The sequence below is a fragment of the Poecilia latipinna genome, unplaced genomic scaffold, assembly GCF_001443285.1.
Source record: "Poecilia latipinna isolate Pla-1442-1.1 unplaced genomic scaffold, P_latipinna-1.0 Scaffold215, whole genome shotgun sequence".
In the NCBI taxonomy this organism is placed as follows: domain Eukaryota; kingdom Metazoa; phylum Chordata; class Actinopteri; order Cyprinodontiformes; family Poeciliidae; genus Poecilia; species Poecilia latipinna.
In genome coordinates this window covers 270,644-285,720 of record NW_015112831.1, presented here as the reverse complement: position 1 = coordinate 285,720, position 15,077 = coordinate 270,644, and the positions used below count along the sequence as shown (strand labels likewise).

Below are 15,077 nucleotides of genomic sequence, written 5' to 3'. Positions count from 1 at the left end.
ATCTGGATTTGTTTTTCCACCAACGAATGCTAACACAAAAAATAAAATAAAATATAATGAGGAATTTTGAGCATTTTGTGAAGTTATACTTTGGTATAAGTTTTACACATAATGATTAATGCTTAGTAGATATGCCATAAAAAAAATTCTAACACATCAGTATTACATTATTATCAGTAGCAGGACTTTGAAACAATCATGCAAACAAATGTGTATTTTGTAGAAATATTTACTGAGCTGGTCATGTCAGACCCTGATAACGAAGCTTTTTCCTTATTAAACATTTTTCTTATAATTTCAGATGTTTTTTCTTCTGGTAAAATTGCATCTTTTCCACTCAATATTTATGACTACATTCTCACAATTAAACAAACAAACTCCCTAATAACCTGTTGTACAACTCACATAAGGGAGGAATGAAATAAAAGTCACTTTTTGAAAATGTTTTCTGGGTTTACCTCCATGTGTGTTGACATTCGAGCCACCTGTGTCTTGAGTGACTTGTTTTCTTGCAGAAGACTGTCCAGTTCTGCGTGGCTTTGCTCAGCATCGCAGCCCTGAAACAAATTTAATAGACATCAGGAAGCTGCTGCTTCATCAGAACGCTTTAGGAGCAAATAAAGGAGTCGGATCTTCACCCGTGGCAGCTCGGCTTTTGGTTCCAGCTCCTGTTTCAGGAAGAAGTTCTCCTGTTCCAAGGCCTTCAGGAAGGAGGAATGGCTCTGCGGTTTCTGTTTGCTCAGCGAGAGGATCGTTGCGTCAAGCTGTCGGATCTGAAAGGCACAAGCTCAGAAATTTAAACACTACAAAGATCAATTGATCCAGATTTTTATTTTATTTTACATTAAACTCTCGTTATTTGCTGGTGTAAGCTCACCCTCTCTCTGGACTGGACGAGGTCGCTGCTGATGCTGTGGACTTCAGCTTTAAGCTTCTCGTTTTCTTGCCTCAGCAGCTGCTGTTCCTGCTCCATCAGCCAGGAAAGATCTTCTCTGTTCGGCTTCCTGCTCTGACTCTGCAGGCCGCCGGAGTGCAGGGCCCTCTCCAAAATTTGGTTCTGACATTAAATAATAAAAAAAAAAAAAGAATCACACTTTTGCACTTCTGTTTTTTGCTAAACATTGTAAAAAAAAGACAGAAAAACAAAGTCTCACCTTCTCGTTTGCATTCTGCAGTTGCTTGTGCAGCACTGCGACCTCGTGCTTCAGGGAGTCCCTCTCCTGCTGCAGAACACGGAGGTCTGACTTCAGGCGGGCGCTCTGCCGGTTCACCACCTTGAAGGTTTCATCTGCAGATACCAGCTGGAGGGGGTGGGAAGACAAGCTCAAGATTCATTTTCCAACTCAAAACTCTTAGACTTCTTCATGTAGAGACGATACTTTCTGTTAAGTGATTTAAACTTGGTGAAATGTGGCTTACTTTTAAACTAAAGTTGCAGCTAAACCTACTTAAACGTCAAAACTTCGTTATTCGTCTGGTAAAAAGAAAATCTTATTAGGGATTTTCGGTCTAGTTTCTTAGTATACTTAAAAAGATAAAACTAACTTACTACTAACTTTTCAGCAGGAAATAGTTTGTTTTAACTCAATAATCCCTTATTACTGATGAAAAAGTGCTGGTTATAAGTGACAATCTGCCAGTGGAACAAGACATTTTAGCTTATAAAAGGGGAAAAAAATCTTGTTCCACTGGCAGATTATTTCCCTTATAACCAGCACTTTTCCATCAGCATTATGGGAATATTGACTTAAAACAAACTCCCATTTCCTGCTGAAAAGGTACTAGTAAGTTAGTACACTTGAATAAGATAAAACTAAGATGTTTGCACTTGAAACCAGACCAAAGATACTTGGATTTTGTGGGGGTTTTCAGTGTTGTGGATGTTTGGTTCTTGCCTGCTCCTGAGCTTTAGCCAGCTGGCTGCGCAGACCGGCACTCTCCTTGTCCACCGTCCTGCACTCCTCTACCAGACTGCTGAGCTGAGTCTCCATCGATCCCACCTGGAAGGCCTGACGTGGGGGAAAAAAAAAAAAAGTTTCCCTGATTGTTCTTTCAAAACTTTTAAGAACATTTAGAAAATGCAAATACGAGTGCAGCGACATTTTTGTCATTTCACAACAAAAACAAGTCGTCGTACGGTGGGAGGAAACGGTTTTCATGCCATTCTACACATACGGATCTGAAAAGTGTGGCGTGCGTTTGTGTTTAGCTCCCATCGAACCGGCTCGCCCACGTTAAGCCGCTCACCTTCTCCCTGAGGCCAGAGAGCTGCTGTGAGAGCTGGCCATTTCTCTCCTCCAGCTGAGCAGACTCCTTCAGAGCTTTGTCAAACTCTGCCTCCAGATCAGACACACAAGCTGCCATCTAGCACAAAACAACCACCAATCAACTACCAGCTACCGACAGGCTCAACTGCAGGACGGGGAGCGGGGTGCGTGCTGCCGACCTTGGTCTTCTCCTCGAAGTGGAGCGCCTCCCTCGTCTTGTTCTCCTTCATCAGCTCCGCCAGCTGCTCTCGCAGGCTCCCGATGTCGGCGACGCTTTGGGCGTTTTTCTCCGCCAGGAGCCCGTTGTCGTCCTCCAGCCGCTGGCTCTGCGAATGCAACTCTGAAATCTGGAGACGAGTCAAACCCTTGAAATCCATCAACCGTAAAACGGTTCTTGACGACACTCTCTCTCTCGTTCGGAAACGTACTCCGCTACCTGTTTATTGAAACTGTCGGAGGCTTGTTGAGCTGCGAGCTTCTCTTTCTCCAAATGCTCCAAGGTTTGTCTGCAAATGAGAAAAATAAAAATAAAAGCAGGAAAGTGATGATATTTCCTGTCAGAAGAGGAGGACTTCAAGGCCCTACAATAAAAGCAACATTATCTTTTATTTTAAATGGGAATATTTTGAAGAACTGTGGGGCTATGAATGCTGTGCCACACAGTCTCAGCTGCCGTAAAAAAGAAGCACTAAATACATTTTTATGATTTTTTTTTTATTGTCATTGCAACAGTACCACAAAATACCACGATCAAATTCTAAGACTCTATGAAAATATTTTATTAAAGAGGCTCACATCAACTCATCCTTGGCCTCCTTCAAGTCTCCTTCCTTCAGAGCAGCGATGTTTTTTTGCAGACAGACGTTTTCCTCTGCTAGTCGAGTAGCTTTGTATCTAAAGGAAGATGGACGTCATTAGAAACTCTTTTTACAAGACGTTAAATCAAAGTAAGCTTCGTGTTGAACACATACGGCGAATTCAAAGACTCAGGATGGGGTTTTACGAGGACGAAAGCAGCTTAGCTCAAGTAATCTCGACCTTCACAGGCAGGGGACGTGGCTCTACGTTGTGACTGGGAGGGGAAACATTGAGAGTGGATCTAACATCAGACCCACTAGTGGGACAGGGAAGCAGGCGCCACTCGGGATCCTAGTTTTTCCTCCCGCTTTACCTATGAGCTCGAGTGGTTTCACTTATTATCTGCGACTCGTCCTGCAGCTCTGCGATGGTCCTGCGCAGTTCACTGTTCTGCTCTTCGAACTCCCTGCAGCATTCCTCGACGTCGAACCCCGCCGGGGGTTTCTCCACCGGCTGCGGAGGAAGCTCGTCCAAGCGTTGCTCCGCCGGCTCGGCGTCCGAGTCCGACAGCCCGTCCTCCTGCCGCTCCAGTTGGCTCAGCAGGTGAAAGAGCTCAACGTTCTCCGCCCTCATCCTACTGATCTCGTCCACCAGCGAGGCGCGCCAGTCGCCGAACTCGCGGAAGACGTCCAGCCTGCTCTCCAGGCTCCAGACCCGCTTCTCCAGCGCCTCGTTCTGGTCTTTCAGCTTGGCGTTTTCGCATGCGCAGTCTTCGTACCGGATCTGGAGGTCGGCCATCCTCAGGCTCTTCGCCTGCAGCTCCCTCACGTGCTCCATCAGCAGCACCGCCTGCACTTTGAGCTTGTAGTTTTCCTCCAGAGCCTGGCGGCTGCTTTTCAGCTTTTCGCTGTGGCGCGCCAGCAGACTCTCTAGTATTTCGGATTTCTGCTGAAGCAGGGCGATCTTCTCGTGCAGCAGAACATTCTCCTCCCTGGCCGTGTCATACAAGTCCTGCAGGTTCAGAGCGGGACTCTCCTTGTTCTCGCAGTCAAACGCTCCAACGGTTCCCACAGATTTGTCCTGGTTTTCACCCCCTTCCTGTTGGCTGCGAGAGCCATCTGATAAACAATCAATCTCAGCTGGATCACCTGCCACCTCCCGCAGCATTAAACCCACAGCCCCAGTCTCATGATGCTGCTGATCTCCGTGCAGACAGCTTCCGCCGACCTCTTGTGGTTCGGTCTCCTGCTCGGGCCATTCAGCAGCTGCTTTATCTTTGTCAACAAACGCCTGAAGCGGGGAGGCATCTTCGCCCCGACTCTCATGGGAAACCGGTTGGCATTTGTTTTTAACAAGTAAATAATCACGTTTCTGATCAGGAGAATCACCAACTTTGTCGTCGCTGAAAGCGCAACAGTTTTCCTGGTTTTCATTCGCTCCGTCTTGGCCGTCCTGCTCGTCTGCTTGATCGTCAATGGTGGCAAAATCGCCGTCGTCAAGTTCCTGATCAGCATTTATGCATCTCCCTAATACGTCTTCATCCTGATTGGACTGAGCTCGACAAGATTCGTCGTCTTGATTCTTTATAAGCACATTTATACCGTTTGATTCCTCTCCATTTGTACTGGATACAACCTGCAGCTCCTCCAGTTTGCTCCTAAGAACGACTCTTTCCACTCTGAGCGCCTCGACTTCCTGAGCGTCTCTCAGCTTCTCCTCCAGAACCGCCAGATTCTCCAGGATCTCCTTCCGCTCCAGCTCAAAGTCCAGCACCGCCTGCTTGAGAAGCATCTCCAGTTCTTCGACTTTCACCTGCAAGTCGTCGCGCTCGGTTACCAGCAGCATCCTCTCGGCGACCAGCCTCTCTGTACCGGAAAGCGCCTCGTCGCGTTTCGCCTGCAGCTCCGAGTTGCTGCCGAGAAGCTCGGCCCTCTCCTGCTTGAAGTCTTCCACCGTCTGACTGAGCAGCAGCTCCGCATGCAGGACTCTGTCCTCGGACCGGGCCAGCAGCTGGCGTTTCTCCTGGAGCCGGCCGTGCAGGTCGTTCAGCTGCATGCTGAGCTCGATTTCCTTCCTCTGGGCCGCGCTCAGAGCGTCCTCCAGTTCGTTACGGAGTCGCTCGTTCTCCGTTCTCAGTGCTTCCATCTCTTCGCCATGGACGCCTTCGAGCTCTCGTCGCTCGTTTTCCCACTCCCGATCGAGTCGCTCTCTTTCCTGCGCTGAGGCTTCCTCCGCTGTTTTCCGTCGTTCTTCCGCGCCCTCTAGAACTTTCTGCATTTCTGCTTCCCAGTGCAGCTTTTGCGCGACGTGTCTTTCGGAGAGGGTCGTCAGCTCGCTTTGGTGGCGCCGTTCAAGTTCGAGGAGTTGGGCTTGAAAGCGCTCCGCTGCAGACTCCTGATCGCAGGAGAATCGATCTTCTGCTTCTCTGATTCTCTGGGTGAAGCTGAGCTCAACTTCCTTCCTGTACATGGTCATTCAATGTTTGTTACAGCAGCAATTTAAGACATTTGTCTGCTTTGTTTTTATGTCTAGATAGCAAAAAAAACAAACAAACAAAAACATCTTATAGACATTTGGATGTTTATGTTTGAACACCTAATATAGAGATGCACCAATCTGATATCGATATCTGTATCGTCCCGATATTGAAAAAGATTCTGGATCGGGTATCGTAACAATGTGCCCGTCCATGAGTGCAGATCTACTCTGTCTAATTCTATGCTTCGTGCTCTGAGCAACGTCATTCTTTATTACTTATTTTACAGTTTCTGAACTACCTGAAAGAAGATTTTTGTTGCAGTTTATTTCTTTACATGCATGACCAACCTACTGTCGTTGTCAGTTTCTTCATTGTTTATTTTACACTGGCTGTAAAAAAAAAAAAAAAAATTGTTCAGTCTAATTACTTATCTCATTTTATAACAAGACATTTTCCTCATGTTGTGAGAAAAATAATCTGCCAGTGGAACTAATACTTTTTCCATCATTACTGAAAAGATATTTCCAGATGAAAATGTTTCTGTCGGCTAGTTTTGTCTTATTTAAAGTGGACCAACATGTTTGCCGTAGAAGCTAGACCAAAAGCACTCGGGAAGATTTGTTTTGCTATGTAGACGTTGATATTCACAGAACTTTTCCATCCAATCTGACTGAGCCTGAATTACTTTTTCAAAAACAATAAATACCTCAAACGATTGGTTTTATGAAGTACTGACCCAGAGTTGAAAACGGGTCATTTGTGGATTACTTTTTAGTTCGTCCATCTGATGGAATCCAGTTCAACTACATTAGCATCTCTGGTTGTAACGTTACAAAGACGTACGAAAACGTTTACAAGCCGTGGTCCAAACTTCTCTGTTGATTTTTAAAAACTCCCAGTCAAACTTCAACCATCAGGTCTCACCTCTCTGTGGCGATGTCCTCTCTCAGTCGGTCCAGCGCTGCGCTGAGCGCGTCCCTCTCCTCGGCATGCTTGTTGCTGAGCTCCCTCAGGGCCGCTCCGTGTCTCTCCTCCAGCCGCTCCCTCTCCTCCGCCATCAGCTTCTCCGTCCTCCTCTCGTCCTCCTCTCTCTCGGCCTCCAGCTTCTCTCTCTCCTCCTTCAGCCTCTCCTGGATCATCCCTTCGTAGTCCTCTTCCAGCTGCAGCCTCTCCCTCTCCCAGTCTTCCTTCAGCCGCCTCTCCCTCTGCTGGAGCTGCTCCTGCAGCTGCAGCCTCTCCTTCTCGAGCAGTGCCCGTTCGCTCGCCCAGCGCTCCCTCAGCTGGTCCTCCTTCTCCTCTTGCTCCCTGACCAGTCGCAGCATCTCTTCCTCCAGCAGCAGCTGCAGAGTCTTGCTGTTCTGCTCGTCCTGCTGCGCTCTCTCCTCCCGCCACTGCTCCGTCAACGTCTTCACCGTTTCGCTTTGCTCCTTCTCAAACAGCAGCTTCGCCTCCTCTAGCTGGACTTGGAGTTTGTTCTGGTGGCTTTCCTCCAGGACTCTCTTTTCCCGCTCCCAGTCGTCCAGTAACCTCCGCTCCGACTCGTCCTTTTGCCGCTGCAGCTGTGTCAGCTCCTCCGTCAGCTTGCTGACCTCCGCGGTGTGTTGGTTCTTCAACTCCTCCGTCTCGGCCAGGAGGTTTTCCTCCATCTCTGCCTGCTGGCTCTCCAGAGAGTTCAGCTGGTCCTCCAGGTCGGCGATCTGAGTGTGAGCTTCCAGGAGCTGTTGTCTGAGGTTTGCGGCTTCGTCTTCCTGCTGGTTCTGGAGCTCCTCTCTCTCAGCGGCCTGCTTCTGCTCCAGACGGGCCCGGTCCTGCTCCGCCTGCTGGAGCTGGTTCTGAAGCTGCTCTGCGTGGCTCTGAGCTCCGTCCAGCTGCTCCCTCAGACCCCGGGCCTCCTCCAGGTGCTGGAGGATCAGGGCAGATTTCTGGTCCTTGTGGGTCGCTTCCTGCTCTTCCACAGTCCTTTCAAATTCAGTGATCTGAACAGGAAAAAAAAGAAAAAAGGGATTCTTGCATATTTTATGACAAAATTTCACACATTCTTCATATTTCAAAGCCTTTTCATTTCTTTATTTGAAGTACAAAAATCCCTGCAGTTCATCATGTCTGCTGAGCTTCAACAGAGAAACTTTTTAAACTCATTTGAAAAGTATACAGAACCTGGCTGCACTGTTTAATAGAGGAATACATGTACAATTGGACTGAATCGTTTCCTTGAACTGTCGTGAAATTATGTGTTATATATTTATGCAATAAAAATACATTGAATTCAATAGAAAAAAAAACAGTTTGAAGACAGACAGTTTTTGTACTTGCAATCCAGAAAAGAAAAATCTAATTACATAATTTTCCAGACTCTAAAGCTTCCAGACTTCAGCCCAGCTGAAAACAGCATTAACAGAAGACTCTATAAACGCAGTAATGGATGACGAACCTTGCTTTGAAGTTGGTTTTGCAATTGCTCCATTTCCTGGAGGTACTGCTCCTTCAGCTGCTCCAGCATCATCTCAGCTTCCAGGCTCATGCTGAAAGGCTGGACCTCGTCTGGACCGATACCTGCAGGCGGTCACATGATCGGCTAGCGTCAGTATGACAGAGTTAGATCGACAATAAGCAACGTGTCCAGCCGGGTGTGGGCATTTATCACATCGTTCATCATTTATCGTGAGCATTTCGGATGATTGTTCTCTCGATAAATTTGTGTTTGTGATGCTGTTCCACGCCGTCACAGCCACACAATTACCTAAACAATTAGTAATAAATAGTTTTTTTATCATAATGTATCACTCTCACAATAGCACTACAAAATGGCGTGGTAAAATCCATATTACACATGAAGCAGGTAAACCATGAATAAATCAGCTTCAATAATCAAAGCAGAGGAAAATAAAAACTGTCATTTAATGCAGTAAATCAGCTGCTGCGTTGCTACAGCTTACCAATGCTCAGTTTGTTTTAAAGATGTATGAATGCTTGAAAATTTCCCAACAGCATTCCTGCTGTAAACATCACGTTTGTTCGCGATACAAACATAGCAAAGTCTGCGTTTAGCCCCGGAGGATGAGGGTTTGTTTCCCATGACTACCTGGGTCGGACTCGGTGCCGGGGCTTTTGCTCTCCAGCTCCTCGGACAGAGGTTTGCCTCCAGACTCGTGAGCTCGGCCAAGACTGTGAAACTCCCGCAGCTCCGACTGCAGCTCGTCGACACGGTCCCGCAGCTCCTGCCGCGTGAAGCAGGAAGGCGTTAAATGAAGATAAATTTGGCTTTAAGCCGACGGGACAACAAGCGTACGGGGCGGTTTACCCTGCATTGTGCTTCGTAGCCGCAGCGCAGCTGTTTGATTCGCTCCTCCTGGAGAAAGAAGTCGGCGCTGCCGGGGTCCAGGTCTCCAAACTGGAACGATATTCCACATATGTTATGCGTGGAGATGTACTCTGTAGCTTTGAAGTATCAAAACAGGAAAACGAGAATGACTTTGCACCTTGTCTTTCATGATGTTCTCCAAATTTTCCTGCAGTTTGGCTATTTGGCTTTGTGCCTCTGTTAGCTTTTCAGTGCTGTCGAGCAATTCCGTCTCAAGCCGCCTGTTCTCCTGAAAACACACAACGGTTTACGTTTTTTTTTTTTGTTCTAAATTCATGGATGAATGTAAAATAAAAAGCGACAACGCGACTCAACAGCCTTTCGGCACCTTGACCGAGATGGAGAGGTGATCTCTGAGTAACGATTCCTCCTCCCGGATCTTCCGGATCTCCGCCTCCAGTTCTTCGCGCTGCAGGCCCGCCTGCTGCTGCATCTGGTCCATCTCCTTCGTCAGCTCCGACCGGACGGCCATCAGCTTCTCCTTGTAGTCCTGCTCAAGCTTCCTGCCCATGTCAATCAAAAAGGGTAAATGAACATTTAGGACAGAAAAAGATAAATCATGTGATAAATCCCACAAAACAGTACGATAAAGAGTCATTTCTGAAAGAAAGCCAACCGAGCGCTTCAAACTTAATTTCCTGTGCCACAGGAAAGACCGTAAAAGCTGGATTTTATTTCATTTCATTTCATTTATCTTGGGATGCTTGTACAGTAAAATTTGAGCTCATTTAGACACTTTAACAGCCTTGCACAACTCTGCTTCAAATAAAGAACTTTACAAGTCAATGTCACTTTTATGGACAGTTATAAAAACAAGTGAAACAGAGATGTTAAATCTGAAGCGGCCGATTGTTCTGGTGCACCTAAAAAATAAAAAAATTAAAAGCATAAGTCCTGCTGCACGAGTCAAAACCAAAGAACACACAATGAAAGAGCAGATGCACTTTGCTAACTATACTTTCATATATAAAATCTTTCAGGTCTAAAGTTAGGATGACATCCAAGATGTTTGCAGACGTTATGGATGCCCTGATTTCCAAAGTCTACAACGTTTTGACTTTTAGTCAGAAAAAAACAAAAGCAGAGGCGACGACTGACCTGAGGTTGAGGTTGTTGGTGTGCTCTATCGCAGAGTGATGCTCGTCCACTTCTGTGGCGAGCTGAGTCTTCTGCTTCTCCGCTTTTTCCAGGTCAGACTGGAGTTTTGCCTTCTCTCGGATTTCTCTGTCGACTCGCTCCCTGAGAAGAGCCGCACAGGTTTGGGTCAGCAGAACGAAACAAGATCCATCATCGTGCAGTTTTGACGCTTTCATTTCAACTAGATTATGAAAACGGTCTCGTGGATGTGAATGAGCGGCGACTCTTCCTCACAGCAGGTATCTGATCTCGGCTTTGAAGCTCGCTAGCGCTGCTTGGTGAACTTGATTCTTGGTGCTGAGCAGCTCGTTTTCGAGAGCCACGGTGAGTTCGCCGAGACTCAGTTTTCCTTCTAGATTGAAATTCAAAACCTAAGGAAAAAAATTTTTTTTTTTACACAATTGTATTTTTTTTTTGTTTCAGAAAGATGGCCCGAGTCAAACTACGGTGTGGACCTGCAGGATCTCGGCGCTGTTTTCTATCCCCTCCTCTATCCAGGCGTCCAGGACGTATTCGGCCGGCGTGAAGCCGCTGCCGTCGTCGAGCGTCGAGAACAGGCGCATGCCAATGGTGCTGGTCAGAGCCGAGATCCTTCGGCCGCCCTCGTCGAATGGCTGCAACCGAAACCAAACCGCATCTTAGACCTACAAACACTACAGAGATCCAATTTATAGCTTTTTTTTTTTTTAAACAAACGATGGAGGCTTGCTTCTGTCTTATTACTTTTCACATTTGGTGAAAGCTTTCAGAGTACTCCATTTGGATTTATGTGACAAACCAGCACAAACCAATCCGTTTGTGGGTAATTTAGTCTAATTGCAGCCAGAACTTCGAGGCCTGTTGCATAACACTAGTGAACAAACAGCGTCACGAAACCCAAACACACCAGACAAGTCATGCAAAATGTTACGTGAAACAGAAAACCAACATTGCACATGATGCTGAACAAAACATCCAACTGATACAACGCGGTGGTGGCAGCAGCATCAGGTTGTACCACATAATGGCATGTACTGGGAGTATTCAATGTACATTTTATGCAGCCTGTTTCAACTATAGAGCGTTTATGTTGATGCATGTGGGCATTTAAAATTTTGTTTTTCTTAGAATGAGATTTTCACTGAATCACGGGCTTTCAAAAATGAATGTAAAAGTAAGACACAAAGGACTTCGCTTTAATAAAACCTTCTTGTTTTTAAATACAAAACACATCCAGCAACTTTTACTCACTTGGCTGCACTCATTGCTAAAAGTGGGTTAAATATAGTGAGCTTTTTGTATGAGTGACCCACATCCTGAGAATAAGACAAAAATCTGAAAAACAACCCAAATACTAAAGGAAACTATATGCAGTTCTTTTATAAGGGAAAATATTATTTAACATTTTTTTAAAAATCTGAATAATCTATTTCTTTAAAATACTACATGTCAAGTTCATAGTTGAGCAAATGAATCAAATTGTTTTTTGTATTTTTATTTAATAGAAAAAGACAAATAAAACTGACACTACAACGCTCTTTTCAACTTCGCCATATTGACCAAGCAAAAGACGGTTAGAGTCTTTTGTTGGGGGTTTAATACATAGGCACACCACACTTTTCAGAGTTTTTTTGGAAATACTTTTGACCATTTTCCTTAGAATTCTGCAAACGTTTGTGTTTGTGTAATCCCTTAAAATACATCACGACTTGTGGCTGCGGTGTGGAAAAAGTTCAACTGGTACCAACACTTCTGGTCGGTGAACCAACCTGAGTCGAGTGATGTCGTTTAAGTTGCCTGTATGGAGTGGAGGCGGAGGGAGTTGGCGGTTTGTTGTTCACGACCCTGGAGACGAACTCTTGGACATTCATCACTCCGTCGTCAGTGAGATTGAGCAGAGCGTCACTGTTAGCCTAAAAAAAAAACAGTTGTTTAAAACTAAGTTTAAGATAAGTTAAAACGAAATTTATTTGTAAAGTTGAAGGATTAGCATTCAACTCCTCGGTTTCTGTCAGACCTCCAGACCCAAATGTTCACACAAGGCCAGCAGTTCAGAGTGAGCGGCACATCCGTCCCAGGCTATCGCCAGCTCCTCGCACGCTTCACGCAGCCGCTCTTCCACGCGGGACCCCCGGGCCGTGCTCGGCTCGTCGGGGTTCCACAGATGCATTTGGCCTGCGCCACGGAGGCAAATTCAGTCCTGAACAAGCACCATCACTGTGTGGGGAACTTTCTGAAATGACTGACTCGGACATACCTTCCGCCTCGTACTCCTCTGTGCTGCTTTCATGGGCATTCCAGCGCTGCCGGAGGAAATTAAAACACAAAAAGTCTGGGTTTCTAAATGTTTCACCAACTAAAACGTAATACTTTTTAACACCATTATGAACTGAATTCAAGACCTACTTCGCCACAGAAATGTGCAAAATTTTCCCAACCAATTGGCGATGAAATTGCACTTATCCAGAATAATTCAAAAAAAAAAAAAAAAAAAAGAAAATTATCTAATTAGCTCACTCGCTAGCCACCCAGGGTATGTTAGCATCGAGTCTAAGTGTGGCTGAAATTTTGCCTGACAGAAAAGTCCGCGACAAAAACATAAATAAAATACATAGAATATATGAGATTAAACAATTCTGTCAAGACAAAATTTAAGACCTGTGATTAAAATGCCAAATTAAATTTAAGACATTTTAAAGCCTTAATTTTAGATAAACTTTTAAGACCAAGTTGTAAATGTAATAAATTTACAACATGACAAAAAAAGGAAACAAAACAAAATACTATTTAACAAACCAATAATTTACCAAAAACAAAAAAAATGAATAGGCTGAAGTCAAGGCTTATACTTGCCGACCCTATTTATAGACTCCAGTAATGAAAGATGATGGACGCTACATAGACACAATAATATAAGACTTTTTAATGATGTGTGGACACCCTGAAAATTCCCCTGTAAGAACAAGTGCTGGAAATATTGATGGTATTAAATGTTATAAAATTATCAATGACAAAAACTATTGTCTGGATCCCTATATGAAGTGGGACAGAAAAAACAAAAGTAGATCAAATTAATCTTCACATATTTGCCTTTGTCACTCGCAACTGATTTCATACAAATTCCTCTGCTTTTAAAAAGGAGTTTGGCCAGGTGTGACCTCCTGAGCTGAAATCTACTCCCAGAGTCGCCCTCTATTGTTTGGGAAGCCGTCACAGCGGGAACAGAGAGCAGATGGGATTCTGCGAGTGGCATTTTGATACATGGAGTGGAGGCATCCAGGAGGGTGGGGGTCGCTGGAGCTCATTGTTCCTCCACCCTCCTCCACCCACAGCACCAGGTCTGCAGTCTCTGTGGCACCCCGCCCCCTCGTGACCCAGACCCATCTGCTGGCCCACAGCGGCAGACATCATCAATTGTTGGAGCCTAGAGTAGTTAACACCGAGACACACTTCAGTTCAGCGTCTCAGTGTGTTTGTCGACAGGCGTCAGGGGCAGAGTCAAAACAGGATGCTACGGGAATATGTAGATTATAATTTTATACCATTCCTGACATTTTAAATCAAAACTCTTACCTAATTTGGTTTAATTTTCCACATGTTGCACGATACATAAGTTGGGTTCTGACTGGGCAGAAGCAAAGCAAAGAATTAGGAACTTTTTATCTAGTGGGAGATGATGCTGTACTTGTCATCACAAATGATCTCTCCTCTGGCAAAGAGAATTATTCAGATTAAAGATGGAGCAGACCCCTCACAGCATCCATGTCCCCCTGAGGAATAACCAATGAACTGCAGCTAGATTCAACCCAAACATGCTAGCTCACGACTCAAAGCTCAACGCGGCCAGCGTCGGGTCATAAAAAAATGCCTCTAACACCGGTTACGTGTTGATAATCCACGGCTTTTGAAACGGCAATTATACCTACGTTATTTACAGAAGAGTACCGGCCGCTTATGCAATCGGTGTCTCTTGTGAATCCTGCGCTGGAGCGACTACCTCGCATTTTAACAGGCCCACTCTGAACGACGCTAAGCTGATTAGCTAAGAATACCGCCTCAACGCCTGGCAGAGGCTGCCGTGTTAACGCAGTACAGGCAAGGACAGGACAGGAGGCGATAAGAAAGGCATCCAAATGTGTTTGGAGGGGAGGGGGAGCCTCAGCCGTTTACCTCACGCTTCCTGGGAACAGCCGAGTCATAGTTGTCCTCCAAGTCGTCCTCGTCGGCCGGGTTAACGTTAGCAACCTCAGACAAGTCTGAAACGGGCTCCAGGAACTCTGGCGTGGAGCGGCGGCCGTAACGTTTGCTGCCCTTCACGAACTTTGGTTGGATTTCGGGAGACTCTGTGGTGAGAACGCAACAAGAAAAGTAGCAATTTATAGCACAGCGTTCTGATTTTTTTTTTTTTTTTTACAAAAATGTTTAGAAAAACCAGATATGATGAAAGTACAGATGCACCAATCTGGCTTTTCCTGTTCTTCTTAAAAAGAAAAAAAAATGTGCTGTATATTCTTTGATAAAAGTGGTAGGTTGTTTATAGGTAGAAAATGTTTTATTTGACCTTCCAATCCGAGGTGTTTAAGAGATAACCATCTATTTATTACCACTTCTTCAGCTTTAAATGCAGACAAAAACGCTAAAAATAACCCATGTGACTAATATTTACCCAACGCCTTAGGTGGCCACTTCTCTAAAGCTGACAACTTCTGCAAAAAGCAGAAACCAAATGATGCTTTCAGACCAAGGTGTTCCCATTCTCTCAGCGACGCTCGCATCGCATTACAGGTCAGCAGGCGCATTATTTTCAGGAAATTCACTGGAATCGCAAATATTATTCTTTCCACTGAGACGTGACAATTGACAGGACTGTATTTACTCTAGCAGTTCAAGACGTGATTGTCAATGTTACTCATTACAACATTAAAAAAATAAAATGAAACAAAAAAAATCGATCCTAGATCGAGACAGTCGGCACAAAGTGAGACAATGTGGACCTGAAATTAGGGCTGTTGTAAACGAATATTTTAGTAATCGAGTAATCTATCGATTATTCTTA

The 15,077-nt window shown here is 45.2% G+C and overlaps 1 protein-coding gene across 2 annotated transcripts in view; it reads right to left on the bottom strand.

Annotated features, from left to right (window-relative positions):
* Nucleotides 1-15,077, bottom strand: part of nin (ninein (GSK3B interacting protein)) — a 37,001-nt gene that overhangs the window by 5,040 nt on the left and 16,884 nt on the right. Inside the window, exons 5-27 of one of the 2 annotated variants that reach the window (XM_015031697.1) lie at nt 14,192-14,364; nt 12,279-12,324; nt 12,039-12,196; nt 11,791-11,934; nt 10,498-10,656; nt 10,277-10,413; nt 10,004-10,144; nt 9,234-9,408; nt 9,024-9,134; nt 8,846-8,935; nt 8,627-8,762; nt 7,976-8,097; nt 6,469-7,520; nt 3,439-5,526; nt 3,063-3,161; nt 2,704-2,773; nt 2,447-2,614; nt 2,248-2,364; nt 1,896-2,009; nt 1,155-1,301; nt 1,024-1,057; nt 639-739; nt 459-557 (exon numbers count right to left, since the gene is read on the bottom strand). In XM_015031697.1, coding sequence (XP_014887183.1) covers nt 459-557; nt 639-739; nt 1,024-1,057; nt 1,155-1,301; nt 1,896-2,009; nt 2,248-2,364; nt 2,447-2,614; nt 2,704-2,773; nt 3,063-3,161; nt 3,439-5,526; nt 6,469-7,520; nt 7,976-8,097; nt 8,627-8,762; nt 8,846-8,935; nt 9,024-9,134; nt 9,234-9,408; nt 10,004-10,144; nt 10,277-10,413; nt 10,498-10,656; nt 11,791-11,934; nt 12,039-12,196; nt 12,279-12,324; nt 14,192-14,364 — 5,681 coding nt within the window. Of the gene's footprint in view, nt 1-458; nt 558-638; nt 774-877; nt 1,058-1,154; nt 1,302-1,895; nt 2,010-2,247; nt 2,365-2,446; nt 2,615-2,703; nt 2,774-3,062; nt 3,162-3,438; nt 5,527-6,468; nt 7,521-7,975; nt 8,098-8,626; nt 8,763-8,845; nt 8,936-9,023; nt 9,135-9,233; nt 9,409-10,003; nt 10,145-10,276; nt 10,414-10,497; nt 10,657-11,790; nt 11,935-12,038; nt 12,197-12,278; nt 12,325-14,191; nt 14,365-15,077 lie in introns of both variants that reach the window. The other variant, XM_015031698.1, reaches the window with a different exon arrangement.